Below are 20,214 nucleotides of genomic sequence, written 5' to 3'. Positions count from 1 at the left end.
TTGGAGGATGCTGGGTTTGCAGCAAAAGACCTGCCCTTGGGCAGGAAACTATGAATGAATACTTTTTGGGGTACCGAAATTGTAAACTTTTTTCATACACAAACACAGGAAGAAGAATTCAGACATTACAATAACTTTCCTAACATTTAAGGCATCCTATGGCAGGTTTATATATAATGAATATGAATGCAATAATGAAACTTAAACATTTTATGAACTTTTGGAGAGTGTCATAAAATGCAGAAACGAAAATACATTTGCTGAACGACATTATTGATGAACTATTGTAAAGTGAAAGATAGATAAATATGTGCTGTGTCGAAGTATGCTTATTAATGGAGGTGTAAACCTTGTGCTGCCGATGCTTGGGTAGTGGATGGTGGTTGTATTTTTAACTCGCTCGCTTGGTTGCGTTGCAGTGCATTGGCTTGAGATTTCTTAAGAGGTATATGGAACGAATTATACAAATATTTTGACATCTCAGCCTCTTGTGCTGGTAAAAGAAAAGTTATGCAGTGGTTTCATTAAAATTTGTGGCAATTAATAGTTTATCGATCATTGAAACATCAAGCATCATAGCAAGCATACATTATGAGTTGCATGAAAATGTTCTGAATATATTATTGCAACTCATGTAATGAAATGCAACCCTTGAAACAAGTGAACATAAAAGAAGCATTGAGAAATTATGTCTTTGGGGAGGGCATTGTCCCAGAGTCCTTCTCTAGCAACCACTATTTTTTTTAAGTCCTTAAATGCAGTTTGTTCCAATTTTTTAGATAAATTGACTGTATTATTTGACCATTGTTACCAAGGTTTAATTTTTACAAAAAAATTAAAGGAAACAAATATCCTTCAATTTGAAAATTCATAGTCTGTTACATTCAGTAGCAGAAAGTACTTGTATAATGTGCAATTTTGAGAGAAAAAAAATATATCTTCATATACCAACATTTAAAAAGTTTCTTGATTGAATCAGATTTAAGAGCTTGTGATTTTTATCTAAGCCATTCATTGTATTATGTCCGAAGACTGGTGTCAGATTGATCTCGTGGGTTTTGTACAGTTTCTTGAAACTCATTGGGTTGGTCAAATTGACAAACGACATGTTACAGTAGTGACATTGCTCTCTACACCGATAATAGTGGTATGGAGATGAGGTGGAATGATGACATGAAAGGGGTAATTCAATAAAAGCTGTCCCAACACTGTTTTCGTCCACCACAAATTCCACTTGGAATAACAGGTATTTGAACCTAGTTCTCCAGCATAGAAATCTGGTGCTCTAGCCAATTGGCTAAAAGTGGGCAACATGAATATTACAAAAAAAAAAGTTTTTTTTAAATGTCATTTTATTTATTTATTCTGGTAGAGTTAAGGCCATGTGATCTTCTCTCCCACACTACCAGAAGTGAAATATACAATCACCAATAAAAAACTACTGATATTAATCAGTAAGGAGAAAATGAGATAATATGCAGTTACTAGAATTACAACATTTTGTACATTTGTTATCATTTATGTGGTGTTAATAATAATATACTATAGAGAGGCATTATTGAACATACGGATTTGAACTGGAAGGTGGTAATTTGATTCTAGGCATGATGGAAGATGTTTCTCTTCACAACGACTTCCAGATTGGTTTTTGTCTGCAGTCAGTTTATATTAAAAGTGCTATTTTCGTGGGTATAAAGTGACAAGAGTTTGACAATTTCTCACTCTTACCTTATAGCACAGTTTAAAAAAAAAAAAAATCTGTTTCATTATAACTTCCATACATGGTTACATGACAGATTTATATTATAATCAGTATTATTGGTATTGAGAATGCAAGATTTTAAATCTGACGTACATTGGCCTCTTGGCTTTTTGTGCACTCCAGAATTACTGTTCCAGCCCTGTTTATTGTAAAAGTTATAAGGACTTTGTACCACTACTACTCTGGAAAACGGGACTCCAAAATTTTTTTCGTCTTTAATCTCGATAACCTCATAATAGAATATCTCTGGAATTCTTTCCCCATTCTTTTAAATTCGAAAAGTAAGATTATCGTCATTCAAGATGATTGACAAAGCTTCTTTCTGAGATCATTTTGAGTAAACGTGTTCATGTTGATATCGGTCCATTTGTCAATAATTGTAGTAATGAAACAGTATGATTCTGAAGGACCAAAATAGTTAATTTTTCTATTAGAATTTTATTATCATAAAATTAGTGGCAACACTGCTAATGTTCGCTCTCTTAGTGGTGACTAAAGTAAGCTGGTAGTATGAGATGAAGTGGTGCCTGATATAATGATCTCATTTCTACACTATATGCAGTGTTTGTAGTAATAAGACTGTTACCTGCAACACTCTAATGCCAAAAAAATCTAGATAAGAGTAAAACCTTCCCAAAATTATGTTTATTATTTATGTTTATGCTCGACCATGCCGAAATGTAGTAATTATACACCTGGTAGCAGCCCTTTAATGGACCTCATTAAAGTATACCTATTCATTAAAGTTCAGGTGTTCCACCAATCAGAAAATACCATTGTAGCAATATGAAAGCGCAAGTATCGATTATTCTCGGATATGCAATCGAAAGACAACAATAACTCAATAAATCACCTATATTTGAAATAAAGTGAGTTCTTTTACTATAATTATTAGCGTTAATTGTAAATAATGTTCAAATAAATTCAATTTGTCATCTCGTTTTTCAATGTCAAGGTCAATGTCGACATCTGTTTCTCGGAAAAAATCAATACTTTCGCGTCTGCACACATCTCACAATTTACGAGGTATTGCACAAGGTCATTTCTGCTCCTCAGTCAGATAAGAATAACATGAATACTTATGAATAATTTCAAGTTAGAAATATGGTCGAGCATAAGAAGTCGTATGAAACTTGACTATAATGGTAATTAAGACGCTCGTATGAAAATTATGAAACTCGCTTGTGCTCGCTTCATAAACATACTCGCATCTTAATTACTACCATTATAGGCTCGTTGCATAACGTGCTATTGTGAAGATGTGTTAATCACTCATTCTGTTCCAGTTGAAATGCTCGTGGATGCTGCATATATATGTTTTTACTTGGCTATTTAATGATGCTACGAGGTTATCTAGCATCAATGGGATTGGTGATAGCTAGATGAGAGATGAGACCGAGAATTCACCATAGATTACCTGACATTTGGCTTATGGTTGGGGAAAACCTCGGAAAAAAACCCAATTAGATAATCGAACATACGCCCAAGCACAACTCTGGATTGCTGTATATTACAGTTACTTTTTGGAACACTATTTATGACTAGCAATGCTCCAGAAGCATGGATATTGAATATTCATCCCATTGTGCTTCATGATGGTGCTCGATATCACGTGGCTGCCTAAATGATTAATTTACTCAACAGGTGGAACTGGGAAATCTTAGGGCATCTTCTGCATTTTCTGGATATTGAGTTCCTGTGACTACGACCTTTCCCCAAAAATAAAAGAACCGCTGAGAGGGGTACACTTAAGAAATAGACAGCTGTAGAGCAGTCATTTAGAAGCTTAGAGCAAAGTGATGCTGTGGATGGCAACCGATGCCTTCGGGAGGTGTGGTGATGGGTGCGTGATACTGGAGAAGGTTTCTTTTAAACACTGTAATTATATCAATTATGAATAAATTAGTTTGTAATTTAATTAAAGTGTTGCCACTAATTTTCGAGTGATCCATGTATATAAATGAAAGAAATACTGAAACCAGTGCTTTCAAAATTCTTTATTCCCAATGGCTAGAACTTGATTTGAAATTGACCCATGTATCCCCCCCCTCAAGAAGTGACGTAATGTAATTGTAGAGCTCTTTGTTGCTTTATTATCGTCCTTGGTGGACTGTGAGAGGTGATTATACATAATATTATTAGATTGTGATGATTAATATATCAATGATAGAATTCTGGTAAAAGAAACAAAAGTGCTTCGTGAAAACATATCACTAAACAACGTCTTTGTCCACTTCAAATTCCACTGGGATTTCGGTAGTACCAGTAGTAGTTGTCTTTATCGAGATAGTCATCGTCATCACCACCACCACCACCACCACCACCACCACCACCACCACCACCACCACCACCACCACCACCACCATTTCCACAGGAATAGTTATGGAATGTCAAATGAAAATACATGAGTTCCAATCTAGATATAGAGGTTTTTATAGATTTATTTATTAATTTGTCCTACAGAATAATATCTGTAATATTGACAATATTTGAGGAGAAAAATTCGTTCCGGCGCTGGGGATCGAACCCGGGTCCTTGGTTCTACGTACCAAGCGCTCTGACCACTGAGCTACACCGAATTCAATCCACAGCACCAGATCGAATCTTCCTCCTTCAAAGTTTCCCTTTATGGCCTGACTCCAAGTTAGGCATATATGTTGACGTTTATGACCAATGTCAACTGCCATTATACTAGGAGCGCACTCAGTTGAGTGACTTATTTGGCCGGGATTCCGCAGTTACGTGCACAGTAATCTGTACAAATATATGCACTGCAGCTATGAGAATATTATAGATTTATTTATTAATTTGTCCTACAGAATAATATCTGTAATATTGACAATTAATATTATATAACTGCTGTAAATATTCTCTTGCAGGATTACCAGGGGTCACTTGTGACCCAATGGACTTATATTCATCCAGTGTGATACTCAAAATGCGTAACTGTTAAGAATTGGATCCTCATTCATATGAACTCTTTTCGTCAAAATGATCTCAAAGTAAGCTGGTATAACTTCACGAATTATGCAGTATAAAGTTTTCAGTAATAAACGTTGTCTGTAATGACAGTTTATTTTTTAATGGAATCTGACTGTTTAGGACATGAGACCTTACAAATGCTTGCACATGAGAGAACATCGATGTTTTCGTATTTATGTTTCTTGTTTAACAGTTTTATCTTTTTAATGAAGAGGTTTGTGGATTACGAGTTGGCAGCCTCAACATAGAAAAGATTCTTCGATGTCTTGAATACTTCTTCTCTTAAGTTTATCTGCGACTAACCAAACAACGCTGATGCAGGCATAATGGAGGTGATGTCATTGCTTTCAAACAGCTATGTAATGTGTGCACGTATGTTACTTGTAGGTGATTACAGCCGGGAAACCTTTCCAACCCAGTCAACTGCCACCACAAATGATCACCACCCAGAAATCAGTGCTCCAAGGACAAGCTGGTGAGTATGAATGACATGGCTAGCGCCAGAATTTATATGCACAGACAAAGTCTGAAATATGCATTATGAAAACACGAAATATGCAAAAACATGCAAAATCCTACTGACGTAGAGTTTCTTTAGTATTTTTGTAAGAAACAAAATGTGAATGATAAGTCAAACAGGTATGTATGCTGATTACCAAATTTTGAAGGTGTAAATGTCTATTCTGAACAAACACATTTAGAGCAAGAAATGTAATATAATAGAGCTTTTATGTTAAAGTTAAAGGAATACTTGCACCGATCCCTTAAGATACTTTCCGAAGTTTTATGTACGTGAACGTATGTCACCATATACATCACTATTGATGTGAACATAGCGTTAACCATTTAGCAGACCAAGAGTTTGCAAAAACTCTCTATGTTATGTGTGAGCGAACTTTCACAAATAGAAAAAGATCGTTATTAGAAATGAGTGATGTACTGATGTTTTATGTAAATTTGTGTAAAATTAATTACATTATGTACAGTAGCATGCAAATTAATCCAAACAACGTAATTACTTATGCAAAAACACTCAAACGGGATAAAAAAAGGATCTAAGACATACCTCAGTAATCTATGTGGCCTCCCTTGTTCCTAATAACAGCTCTGAGACGATTTGGCATGGATTCCATTAATTTCCCACAAATATTCTTCATTTCTTCATCGCGAAACCATACACCAATGAGGGCAGAAATCATCTTCTCCTTTGTAGAACAATCCATTTTTTGCATTCTTCTTTTGCAAATTGACCACAAGTTCTCAATGGGGTTGATGTCGGGTGAGTTGCCTGGCCAGGGGAGTACCTGATTATTCTTCTTGTTGAAGAATTATGTAGTTTTTCGAGACGTATGGCATGGTGCCAGGTCTTGTTGGAACACACCTCTGCCATCCGGAAATGATTTTTGCAGCTGGGGTACGATTCTGGTTTCCAATAAGTGAATATATTTGTCAGAATTCATCATTCCCTTGATAGGTATTAATGCTCTGGGCCCTTCATGTGTAAAACAACCCCAAAACATTACTTTAGGGGGGTATTTGGGTGCTTGTTGGAAATGAGCTGCTGTTACTTTTTCGGATCCTTTCTGTACGTAAGAAACACTGTGGCCGTGGACCTCGAAATGAGAATTATCGGAAAAAAGTACATTCTTCCAGTCATTCACTGTTCAGTGTTGATGTAATTTTGCCCACATTAAGCGTTTTTTGCACATAACAGGGGTTAGCAGTTGCTTCTTAATAGGCTTACGAGCCCTTCGTCCATTTTCCAAAAGCCTACGCTGCACTGTTGTGACGTGAATATTCGCCCCAGTGGTAGCCATTAACTCGCGGGTTAAGTCGACAGCAGTTAGTCTAGGATTTAATTTACTTTTCCTGACAATTAAACGATCATCTGCAGGTGAAGTCTTCCTTTTCTGGCCACAGTTTCCTTTTTTCTGGGGTGTGATGGATCCAGTCTCCCTGTATCGTTTTATGATCGAATTAAAAGTAGCCAAACCAATGTGACATTCTGCAGCAATTTGCCTCTGTGTCATAGAAGAATGCTCTGCTAATGTTATAATTTTAGACAGTTTTCGTGGAGTTGTATCCATTTGTGAAGACGACAGAATGTACACAGGATTGCAGTATTAAGTCTTGAGCACAACTGAAATGCTTATAAGTACAAAACGACAGGCAAAATGTCACATATTATAAAAAAATAATAATGACAGACCTTCAACAATGGAATTACACGTACTACAGATGTCAATTAAAGCGGTATGAGCAGCTGTGAGGCCAACAATGACAGAAAATGTAAAAAATGTCGTGTTCGGATTAATTTGCACGCTACTGTATGTATTTAAAACAAATATCTTGCGTTTAATATTAGCCTCTTTGTGTTTCTTTAAATAATAGTTCAAGAAAATAAACTATGAACTGTACTATAATTCGCAACATGATAAAGGGAATGAATTGTTACGGAAAACGTGAAAGATACGAGTGAGTGAGTACGAGTGTCACCTATAAGTAACAAATATTTTGTGAAGATTGTTCAAGTACATTTCCATACATACAGTAGGCTGTAAGCAATGTTTATTTTAATGTTAATGTTGAAGTAAACAATAAATATAATGAATGACTGATTTGGCTCCATAATCAGGGGTTGCAAACTCAAGAATTACATTTTTTAATGGAAAGATGTGTAGGATTATACAGGGTGACTCACGGAGATTGTGCCATACTCTAGGATCTGATTTCTGACATCACTGTGATGAAAAAAGTTGATGTAAACATATGATATGATATATTTATTCCATCAGCTTACGTAGGTCGTGATGGCCCTTCACATTCCTGTATACAGTTCCATCACTTCCTTGTTACATATTCTGCTTACGCTTTTTTTTTATTACATATAAACGACTCTGCTTACTTTTCTACCACTTCTCTCACCCTCATTTCACCTTTCTTATTCTTTTACTTACTTCCTCCCTTTCTCATTTATCCATCTTATTCTTACTAATCTCATTTCACTAAACACTCACTTCTCTCTATTCCATATTAATTGTTTCCAGCATTGCTAACATTCCAGCTGAATTAATACAAGAGGGTGGAAGGGCATTATCTAGCGAAATTTATAAACTTGTACTTGCAATTTGGGAAAAGGAAATTGTACCAGAACAATGGAAGGAGTCCATAATCGTACCTACTTTTAAGAAGGGGGACAAGACTAACTGTAGTAACTTTCGAGGAATATCACTTTTGTTGACATCGTATAAAATTTTGTCGAATATCCTTTTGAGAAGATTAACTCCATATGTAGATGAAATTATTGGGGATCATCAGTGTGGTTTTAGGCGTAATAGATCGACTATTGATCTGATTTTTTGTATTCGACAGATATTGGAGAAAAAATGGGAGTATAAGGGTACAGTGCATCAGTTATTCATAGATTTCAAAAAGGCGTATGACTCGGTTAAGAGAGAAGTTTTATATGATATTCTTATTGAATTTGGTATTCCCAAGAAACTAGTTCGATTAATTAAAATGTGTCTTAGTGAAACTTACAGCAGAGTCCGTATAGGCCAGTTTCTATCTGATGCTTTTCCAATTCACTGCGGGCTGAAGCAGGGAGATGCATTGTCACCCCTACTTTTTAACTTTGCTCTAGAATATGCCATTAGGAAAGTTCAGGATAACACTGAGGGTTTGGAATTGAATGGGTTACATCAGCTTCTTGTCTATGTGGATGACGTGAATATGTTAGGAGAAAATCCACAAACGATTAGGGAAAACATGGAAATTCTACTTGAAGCAAGTAAAGCGATAGGGTTGGAAGTAAATCCCGAAAAGACTAAGTATATGATTATGTCTCGTGACCAGAATATTGTACGAAATGGAAATATAAAAATTGGAGATTTATCCTTCGAAGAGGTGGAAAAATTCAAATATCTTGGAGCAACAGTAACAAATATAAATGACACTAGGGAGGAAATTAAACGCAGAATAAATATGGGAAATGCGTGTTATTATTCGGTTGAGAAGCTTTTGTCATCTAGTCTGCTGTCAAAAAATCTGAAAGTTAGAATTTATAAAACTTTGAGAGAGGAACAGAGATTAAGGGTATTTGAGAATAAGGTTCTTAGGAAAATATTTGGGGCTAAGAGGAATGAAGTTACAAGAGAATGGAGAAAGTTACACAACACAGAGCTGCACACATTGTATTCTTCACCTGATATAATTAGGAACATTAAATCCAGACGCTTGAGATGGGCAGGGCATGTAGCACGTATGGGCAAATCCAGAAATGCATATAGAGTGTTAGTTGGGAGGCTGGAGGGAAAAAGACCTTTAGGGAGGTCGAGACGTAGATGGGAAGATAATATTAAAATGGATTTGAGGGAGGTGGGATATGATGATAGAGACTGGATTAATCTTGCTCAGGATAGGGATCAATGGCGGGCTTATGTGAGGGCGGCAGTGAACCTCCGGGTTCCTTAACAGCCAATAAGTAAGTAAGTAAGTAAGTATTGCTAACATTAAGTTGAATTCTTCCATAATTGTCACCCTATTCATTCACTTGAATCACTAACACTTGCTGATCACTTATTCCAACTAATCTAATCTGTATATTTTCCGACAAAGTAGTTTCTACATTTTCATTATATTTTCACTTCCACTCTCTTTATTATAGTTGGATCACTACTTACTTATAATCACTCCCTTGCAATTACTCGTATCTTTTTCATTCTTTTTCACTATTAGTCCCTTGTCTTACAGTCTTTTCAGTCACCGTCACCATTTTCACTTTAACACTTTCCTATGTTTTGTCACTCACACATCAATCTCTTAAGTTACAATTTTTCTGCCCCTTACTTCTTCCCACTGACGCATCTCTATTTGGTGACGCTAGTGTTACTTCTTCCCTCTCACTTCTTACAGAATCTTGACTTCTTATCTATATAAACATATGTCATATTTTTTAAATTGAGTTATATCTGCCTAAATGTTAAACATAAACGTGGAAATTATGAAGGTTTAAGCATTTAAATTATTTACAAGAATGGTACTGAGTGTATTATAAATTCATTAAAGAACATTCGCATTATTACTCATCTGAAAAATCTGTATTAAACCAGTTTTCAAAGATCCGCATCTTCTGCAGCAATACATGAAGTGGCCTGAGTGTGAACTATGTGCGCCACATTCCCTAACTTCCATTGTTCAGATGTTAGATAGATACATTGTACCGGTGTTGCATTATCTCTAACCCTGACTCTGATGTCATGAGACTTTGTGTCTCTGCTATTAGCTGTACTGTAATACATACAGCTCCAGACATCCAGAGAGAGAGAGAAGTTAACAAGAATGGGTGTTACAGAAAAAATGAGCCGCGATTTTATCCAAAACTATTCAAAATCAGACACATATGTATATAAGGTGGGTGCTCCTGTTATGGCCATGTTCCTGATATGGCCACCCCACTATTGTGAGTTAGTTAACCAAAAAATCCGCTAAATTGCAGCAGCATCCAGTGAAAGGACATCCTGGTATGTCACTTGATCGTTTTCCATCCAGTCAGGTTGAGCAATATGGCGTCAGTTGTCTGTTTTGCGGTTTTAATGTGATCTCTTCTTATTTTTCTCTGGTAAGTCTCCTTTGTTTTATGCATGTTTTTCAAATACTTCTTTCATGAAAACCATCGTACTCCATTCAGTTTTTAATGTTCTGTTGATTGGTGTTGTCGTTGATTGCGTATCTTTTACAAGTTGTTCATAATCAAACGATTTTCGTGAAAGCTTACCTGCTCCTGATATGGCCTTATCAAGTTCATTTCACTTTCATTTTTTCACCTGACAAATTTACATGCCTTATAGCTGGGATTACGGAAAAGTATTGTATTATAAGAAAAACAACTTAATTTTTTATGGAAAAACCTGTTTTGACTACACTTTTGAATTATAAGAAAGAGTATTGTCATATTTATTCATTTTACATCAAAATTATTTAATTTTAGCACAACTGCACTATGAAACTGAAAAAAATCACGATTTGTAGAACATGGAACAAGGGTGGCCATATCATGTGCACATGTTCCTGATATGGGCACTCAGTAGACTTTTGGAATTTGGAACTTTTTGGACAATTAAAGCTATTTTTATGGGGAAAGGAAATTGTTTTAAAAAAGTCCATTAGGCTGAGAACGAGTAAGAAAAAAGTGGTTTACATTTTTTTCAAAATGGCGGCTAGAAAAATTCTCAAACCTTAGCATGGCCATATCAGGGACACCTACCTTATATATATTTTTTCACTTTTTTCTTTACAATGATGTCAGGAATCAGATCCTAGAGTATGGCGCAATCTTTGTGAATCATCCTCTATAAACGTGGTATCCAAAAATAATGTGATTGTTAGCAGACAGTATCTTGCATGATATTATAGGACATAATCTCCCAATATCCAATTTCTTTTAAGCATGACAAGATTTTTTTAATTTCTGTTATGTTATAACTATCAGGATCTTCCAAGAAGTCTGGCCTTATAAAGACAGAAGCTAATCTTGAATAATTTGCATCTCTACAATGTATATGAAACTGAATTTGTTTGTTTTGTATTTTTCAGCTTCCTTCCCCGGATATGCAACTATTCCAACCACAACGAACCAGACTCTGGTGATCAGTCAGTTGGGCGTTATAAGCAACCAGCCCAACATTCTGCCTGCGCATTCAGCCAGTACAGGGGCCGCCAAACCCACAGACATGCAGAAGGTATGTACCCACTCTTGCAGCATGACATGCTGCAGGAGCTGTCTGTAGTTGTGTGCTCCTGCATTATGTCTTTCTTATAATTGTGTACAATGATCTGATAATTCAAAACCATAACAAAAAAAAATTGATTTATTAAAGATTAAGTTTACATTATCATATTAACCAACATTACTGAAGGACCCGTTGTGCATTTGTCTAGTAGGTCGTAAGAAGCCTAAAATGTGGGCTAGGTATTAAAAACTTTTCAATAAATGAAATATTATTCTTTAGGAACATTGCAAGATGTACATTTATTGATAGGAAGATAGGCTAGTTCTAGTTTGAAAATGAAATTTCAGTATTGGGACAATAATATAGTAGTGTACATAAATAATGCCGGTACCTTCAGAGTTTCATATTTTTATTTAGTTTTTAATAATAATTATCAATCTTCTTAATGTATTCAGCTGTTTGCTGACAACTAAATAATAATAATAATAATTATTATTATTATGATAATGTTAATTAGAAATTTCTCAAAATTTCGGCAATTATTAATCTGCAAATGAAATCTTTTGATAATTTGTCAGATTGTTGTTAATATTTAGTCTTAAAATTCAGAATAAGTCTGATTTACCATTAACTGATGACAAAACTACAAGGATGTCAGTGCCAGAAATCAGGTTATATTTATTTCTTTCTTGAATGTGCATGTGTGTTTACTTATAAATGTTTCTGTGAGCATCATTAAGTATTCCATGTTCTTACTTATTGGTTGTTTATGTAGTAAAACCTAAAAGTTTCTATTACTGTTGTCCAGAATAAGTATTCCCTAGTAAGAACTTGAAGTTACGAATGTAGAATTCAACTCTACTGTATTTTTTGTAACCTGTGCTAGCTAATCTAACCTAACTAAGTTTACAGTATTATTATAAATTTTCTGGTCGGCATAAATCTATTAAATTCAGTTGAATTTCTTTTTCTCATTTTAGTAAACAGTATTAGGAAAAATAAAGTGTTCAATCTATTTTAGGTTAAGTTATTAAGAACTAAGATTTAAATAAATTTTACATTAGTTTGTTTTATCAGATAACTACATATTTTCTAGCTCCTGGAACACTAGTTTTAGACATTAATAGTAGGGACTTCTAATTTTTGCTAGTTGGAACTAGAATAAACAGAATTAAAGTTTTTACAATAATAGATACACTAAAAATAGATCTTTAACTGTTTCAAAACAATAAATATGACTACAAAATTATTCAACATTGAATCAGAGATTCTGGATAAAATATTAAAATACAAAGCCTTCTGGACGTCTTAAAACTGATTGCTTTGGTTAGGAATTTCTCCTGCCTAGTCAAATATTTTACTTCAATTTTTACTCTCCTTAGAAGGGAGAAATTTCGAAATATTACATCAGATTCTTATAGTGTGAGCATAGGCAATTTTTTTTTTCTTGTAAGGAGAAGGGACCCGAAGGCTTGCACTGCAGCCTGAGGCTTATTGTACTTTCCACTCTAATTCTGCGAATGATTGGGTAGCCGATTGACCGCACTCTTGTACAAGTACAGCATGCCGCACCGTAAACTTAACTCGGGCTATGGTATGGATGATGATGTTATGTAAATTAATGGTGGCGAAATGAGTCCGAGTTCCATTATGATATACAATATACATATAATATAATCCTTAATACTGGCTTCTGTCGAACTACAAACATCATCGAATTTTGTTTCAGTTGATCAGTAATATAGGCATACTGATATTATTGCATGAATGGAGAATTAAATTTGCAGAAATATGTGATGTTGATTTGCAGAAAATAAAAATTTAATTGCAAGACTGATATATTGAGTTATAGTTATAGTTATAGACAATTGTAAATCGCAAATTCATGATATAGTACATACATTTAAAAAAATTATTGTTTTAGTTATAGACAATTGTAAATCGCAAATTCATGGTATAGTACATACATTTAAAAAAATTATTGTTTTAGTTATAGACAATTGTAAATCGCAAATTCATGATATAGCACATATGTTTTAAAAAATTATTGTTTTAGTTATAGACAATTGTAAATCGCATATTCATGATATAGTACATACGTTTTCCCATAATACCAGTCGTGAAAATGTTGATCCTGCAGAAAAAGAGACAGGTATTCAAGCCTTATGGTGGCAGCCCCAACAGAACACTGTGGATCAGAAGACTAATAAATAGTCCCTAAAGCTGTATTATTAAAGAAACAGAACAGAAACTTTAGTCCAGAGGCCATACAAACATTAATAATGCTAGTATTTTATTGATATTGTGATCAAGTGATTAGGAACTGTGATGGCCATTAGATTTTAGGTACAAAACTGAAATGTAGGGTAATTGATTTTTAAAGATGACCAAAACTGGACATATCTTCCTTCAGAAAGCTAGTAAAGCTCGAGTTTCTTTGTCATTGATTTATGATACATAAAAAACCCCTGTCCTTGAGAGGGCTCTCATGTAGGCCTACTTCAAAATTAGACACTCTCAGCCATCATCTTCATATATCGGAGATAATAAATTCTGCCTAACAGGCGTCTCAACCTCAGAAATCAGAGTCCATGAAGATTTTAGTTTACCATTTATTTTATGAAGGCATTTAGAAACCAATTGGTCATATTCTATGAAACAGTTACGAGGTTTGAAGCACATTAGGCCTATTTTTTCCTGTAGTTACAAATATGCTTCTATACATTATTGATGATGTTGCATGTGAATTTAACTGTTGTGTACTGTGTTTAATGTAGTTAAAAATTGGAAGTTGCTTTTGTAATGAGCATTTTCACACTCCTCAGATTGATTTTATACAAAACTAACCTTAATAATAACTGCTATATGCTACTAATTAGGTAGGTACAGAGTCAGTCCTCAACATTTAATTTCCATTGGGTACTAAAGATTTGTTTTGAGACAAGATAATTGAAAAATGTAGCCCCCTCATTTTATCTTACATAGGAATTTACTAAATGTTTTATATCCTGTTCCTATTAACTTCTTCATTTATATCTAAAGCGACTTTTCTTCATATTTGCTAACTAGCATGCTACTTGTATGTTTTCGCACCTTGCTTTTAATATGGTTTATGTAGTGAAAATATTCCTTTCTGGTATGGTAAGATAGTCCTCCATTTTTCAGTTAGTATTGTTCACGATACAGAGAGAGTCAAACTGAAGTTACTGATTTTCTTGCCAAGCCACTAGGTTGCTTTTTGATTGGCAACACATTTCCTTTTTTCCCCAGTTGTTTTCTCTAAGCCTATGGCAGGACAGAATACATGGGTTTTCCTTGTTAATTGTTTACACTAATCTGACACAATAATCTGCTAGCACTTTTCATTGCCAGTCTCAGTCTTTTGTCTGAACTGTATTGAGAAAGAGTAGTTTCAACCATAGACAGACAGACAGACAATACCACAACAATTCATTTTCTTTGTTGAATCGTATCTGCTGAAGAAGAAGCATGATTTGTGTTTCCTACACTGTTTAAGCAAAGGTGGTCTTTTCAAGAGTTTGCACAACCTCCGAAACAGTGTGTTGTTAAATTATTAAATAAGGGCCGAATTCATAGTCAACACTTATCGTAAGGAAACACTTAAGCAGTTGCTTATAATAATTTCCAATTCATAAATCCCACTGAAGTGAACACTTATTAAAATAAGGTAGCTTGTTAGCTTACTCAAGTGTTTCCTCATATGCATTGTAATCAGCTGATTCGGTATACAATAGATGATTATTATGATTTAATTTAACTTATTGAGTTCTGTAATTAAAATGAAAATGAGTTTCGGCAAGCAAAAGATATATAGAGATATGGAAAACCATTTAGAGATGTATAATGATCAACAATTTAAGAGGAGATACCGTTTCGACAAGAACAATGTTGTAAATATTCTGGAGTGTCTCATTTAAATTCACAATATAACCATGAGGCTTACCGATTTCACCACTGCTGAAAGTACTGGTTGCTTTGAGATTTTATGATGCAGCAGCATTTCAGGTAGATTTAAATGGCATTTTTTTTTTTTTTCGAAAAGTATTCACGTCCCAACAAAGTGTTATTTGCATTTTTGTTTGTATTCCACCCAAGGAATAAGCTGTTAAAATTTGCTTAATTATATCACTTCCACTTTGTTTAGCATAAAAATAACTGAAAAATAAATTAAAATGATTTACTTACAGGAATATTTCCGGAGTTTGCATTAAACTCAACTGCAATTTTGTTCCATGTCAATTTCTTCTTTTGGAGAGAACAATTATCAATTTTTTTTTTTTACTTTCGACGATATATCCATATTTCATAACTAGTTATCTTATATCTCTTCTGTATTTTCTGTAAAATGCTTTCTGGACATCTTGTATAATTTTTAGGTCTATAATATTTACTTCTGTATTTGTGTATGACAATAATGCCGATTTAACAATTTGAAGGCACTGGAAAACAATTGAATGTAGGAAAGCGTTCACGTCTAGCCATGTTACCATATTTCTTTCGATGTCAAGGGAATGCTCAGGGCTTATGAAAGAGTAGCGTCTCTGCAATACGATCTGAAATAAGTACTAAGGAAACGCTCATTACTTAAGTGTTTCCTCGTTTTATAAGTGACGACTATGAATTCGACCCTAAGTGACAAGAAATCAATTCCATTCTCAATAAGAAAATATTTTGTCAGAAGTGTAAACACAATTTATAAAAAATCTTCAGTAGATACGTTCAACTAGGAAAACACATTTTTGTGGTTGAAAATACGTCTTACACAGTAGAGTTTAATTAGACAGCTCACTAATGGAGACTGACAGTGCAAAGTGCCAATAGAATTGTGTTGCCAACTTATAGTGTTGATAATTAGCAAGGGAAACACAACATGTTGCACACCAAAAAGCAATCTTGTGGCTCAGTAAGAACGTCAGTAAATTTGGTTTGACTCAATCTTTACTTGACTTAGAAGGTTAGATGTTATTAATACACTATCTTGACAGGGTAATATCAGTTTCCATTTTTTTTTTTTTTTTTTTTAAATTTTATCGTCATTGTCTTTAAATTATTTGTGTGTCAGACTTTTTTTTTTAAAAGCATTTTGTTAGACTGCCTTATAAAGTAAGAACAGACCATAATGAACTTTCTGTTAATTTTTAAAAAATCTTCCTTTCTCCCACAATCTCTCTCTTTCTATCCAAATTTGTCAATTTGAGCGTCCGAAGGAGGTTGTCCATTTTTTTCTAATTATTTATTAATTTCTGTGATATTGAATGAGATTAGCATAGTCCTGGTTACATATCTATAACATATGTATAGTCTTAGAAAAAAGTTTTGTCGCTCAGCTACTCTAAGTCCCAGAAAAGAGGCAGTGTGCATGATCTGGTTCACAAGAGAAGTACTAGTTGCGGTAATAAAATTAGTTTTGTTTCGTTGCATGTCTGATCATGCCACTGCCTCCTTTCTGGGACTTATAAAGTATCTGTGCGAAAAAAACTTTTTTCTAAGACTGTACATGATTAATTTCATGCAGACTATAACATATTTGCAGTAAATCTTTCTGCTTATTCTTCTCATTTCACTTTGAGTTGTTAATCAAAAGTGACAAATTCACTAGTGACTAGCATGTAATATTCTCCTGAATTAAAAAAAGGAAAACAGAAATTTTCATTTTTGTCCTCTATTAAATTGCATGCTACCATTAACTTAATGGCATTTTTTTTTATAAAAACCATGTTAGACCTACTAGCAGAGGTAGAAAAACTAAATTCTGTATGGATTAAAAAATTCCAGAAACATTAAAATGCTTAAAGCTGGTTAAAATTCACTTGTGGTAACTTTACATGTTTCGGGATCTACAGTCCCATCTTCAGTAGCACATATGTAAGACCAGCTGTGTTAGTGCACATAATCATGCATCATGCTGAGCAATCATTGGATGGCCTGAAATATGTCGCTACTGAAGATGGAACTGTAGGTTCCAAAACATGTAAAGTTACCAGAAATGAATTTTAACCAGTTTTAAGAATTTTAAAATTTTGTACTTTTAATACTGTCTGATTACCTTCAGAAACACTGTTTAACACTAGCCATTTTTCACAGTCTAGTTCTCTTCTTTCTTCGATAATGCATCATACTTGTATGTACTAAAATTGTCTTATTTTATTCATTTTCATTTTTGTTTTACTTACACATGCCTTGAGAATAGACACACAAGATGAGCTTTGCCATCCTTCTCCTTCTGTTTCTTAGCTTAATTTATGTTAAGTGTTTCCCAGACGTCTTCGAATGTTGAAGTACCCTCTTACATTAATCTTCAAGAAACTTACGGACTTCATGACATTCAAATAAAATGGTAATATTAAAGAAAATGACAAATCGAAATAGAACTTTAGTAGTGACACTATATTTCGATAAGTTAAATTATTTTATGCTCGACCATGGCGAAGTGTAGTAATTATACACCTGGTAGCAACCCTTTAATGCACCTCATTAAAGTACACCTATTCATTATAGTTCAGTTGTTCAGCCAATGAGAAATCACCATTGTACCATTATAAAAGCGCAAGTATCGATTATTCTCGGATATGCAATCGAAAGACAATTAGCAAAAAGTCACGGAGGCTGGAAATCCAATACTGTCGCAGAAGATTATGTTCTGTTACTATAATAATTAGCGTTAAATTGTAAATAATACTCAAATAAATTCAATTTGTCATCTCGTTTTTCAATTCTAAATCAATTTCCAGGTTATATCAAGACTAATGCTCATGTTATTCTCTAGATTATATCAAGGTCAATGACATTCGTTCCTCGGAAAAAAATCAATACTCTCGCGTCTGCGCACATCTCACAATTTAGAAGGCCAGTTCTTCTCCTCACTTACATAACCATAACATGAATACTTATGAATAATTTCAAGTTAAAAATATGGTCGAGCATAAAAAGTCGTATGAAACTTGCCTATAATGGTAATTAAGACGCTCGTATGAAAATTATGAAACTTGCTTGCGCTTGTTTCATAAACAAACATACTCGCGTCTTAATTACTACCATTATAGGCTCGTTGCATAATGTACTACTATAGTTTGTTTCTGTGTTATTTGTTGTCACTGGAAATTAACTAACTTTATAAGTGAAATCTCCATTTGACCTCGATGCTTCATTACTAGTTCAAAAAAATATGATTAATCTACATTTATGCTTGAAAATTATTTTGGGTTCTGCTGAAAAAGAAGTCTGAGAAACACAGATTTTTTAAAAATAAAATCTGCTATAAGTAACCTTTATTTTAACGTTATTCACATTAGAAATTTCGGTGTGAGAGACGTTATGAGGCATTCTAACAAGGTAGCCTGTGTAGTAATCGTAGCCGGCTTGGCTGGGGTGGGACACAGGTGCTGGGCTCCAAGTCTGTGGGAGGGAACGGCGGGGTGCTGAAGGGCAGTGGGCAGCAGTCAAGTGGGCCCAACTCGGGGTACGTGGTATCACAGCCCCAGCAGCTCCAGACTCCTACTACAGCTATGCTGGGGACCAGCCAGGCTCAGTTCCTCGGACCCATACAGGTTAGAGTAGCATTTACATATACCTCGGACCCAACATAACAGGCAAGTATCAGCCTTCTCACAACCGGCTCATTGTCACATTTGTCAATACTAAATCATGTTTTGGAAACAAGCTCTTGGCAAAAGGACCAGAGTTGATACCCCTGCCTATACTTTTCGTTTTGAGGCATAAACAGCACTGAGATATAGAGTTTTTCCAATTACGCTGTTTGCCACAATTGTTCTATTCTTCTCATCGCGTCATTTTACAACAGTCTGCAACTGTGTAACTTTACAGCCATTCAATTCGACTAGTTGCGCCTGGTGTGTAGAACATAGTATATGAAATTGACGAGTAGTTTTACATTGAGAGTATGAAAATGTAGGCCTGGTGTAAATGCATTTGGTTTTGTAGTAAATAGAGCTCAATGCAGTGTTGCGAGATCTTGTGATTTGAGGAAAGTTCTTCCAACTAAAATATTCTCTGTTTTCTTAAAACATTTATTTTAAAACTGTTGATCGATTGAAATCCTAGCTATTCTGTTAGGAACCTCATTAATATAAGATCCAAGGAAGACGAATGGAATAAATGAGCTGACGCAGTCTTCCTCCCATGTTAAAATCACAGACTAGCATGTTCCTCTCCACTCGCGGCACCATTTTGCTATATCCACAGCAGTTAGAAATTTCTCAAAATTTCGGCAATTATTAATCTGCAAATGCAGTATTCAATATAATGATGAATGGCAGAGTGATGCCCTGTTTCATGCATGGTTAAGAAATAGTTTTTTTCTTTGTAGTTGTTCTGTGTTGTTCTATGTGGCAAGCCTGTCGTCAGGAAAAAGGATTAGAAGCAAGATACGACAATGAAAAAATATAAACAAAATGTTTTTGTTGTTTTCTAATGCCAGGCGTTTGACAATAAAGTCATTTGACCTCTTGCACTCCAATATTTTTCAAAGATATTATCATGACCAGCCACTGAAGCACAGATTTTGAGGTGTTCCGAATCCATTTCTTGGTTTGAGTTGCACAATGGGCAGTTAGGTGACTGATATATTCCAATTCTATGCAGGTGTTTGGCCAAACAATCATGGATATAAACAAAATAAATTGTAGTATTCTTGCCGTCGATAACAGTTTAATGAAATACTACAATTCAGATTAATATTTTGTTGTGTAACTCTTTAAA

The 20,214-nt window shown here is 34.6% G+C and overlaps 1 protein-coding gene across 2 annotated transcripts in view; it reads left to right on the top strand.

Annotated features, from left to right (window-relative positions):
• LOC138706544 (polyhomeotic-like protein 1) overlaps positions 1-20,214 on the top strand; it is a 366,549-nt gene that overhangs the window by 285,953 nt on the left and 60,382 nt on the right. Inside the window, exons 7-9 of one of the 2 annotated variants that reach the window (XM_069835972.1) lie at positions 5,132-5,219; positions 11,339-11,484; positions 18,876-19,043. In XM_069835972.1, the coding sequence (XP_069692073.1) occupies positions 5,132-5,219; positions 11,339-11,484; positions 18,876-19,043 (402 nt within the window). The remainder of the gene's footprint in view (positions 1-5,131; positions 5,220-11,338; positions 11,485-18,875; positions 19,044-20,214) is intronic. The other variant, XM_069835973.1, reaches the window with a different exon arrangement.

This window comes from Periplaneta americana, chromosome 9 (genome assembly GCF_040183065.1).
Source record: "Periplaneta americana isolate PAMFEO1 chromosome 9, P.americana_PAMFEO1_priV1, whole genome shotgun sequence".
Lineage (NCBI taxonomy): Eukaryota > Metazoa > Arthropoda > Insecta > Blattodea > Blattidae > Periplaneta > Periplaneta americana.
This window is presented reverse-complemented; position numbering and strand designations above follow the sequence as displayed.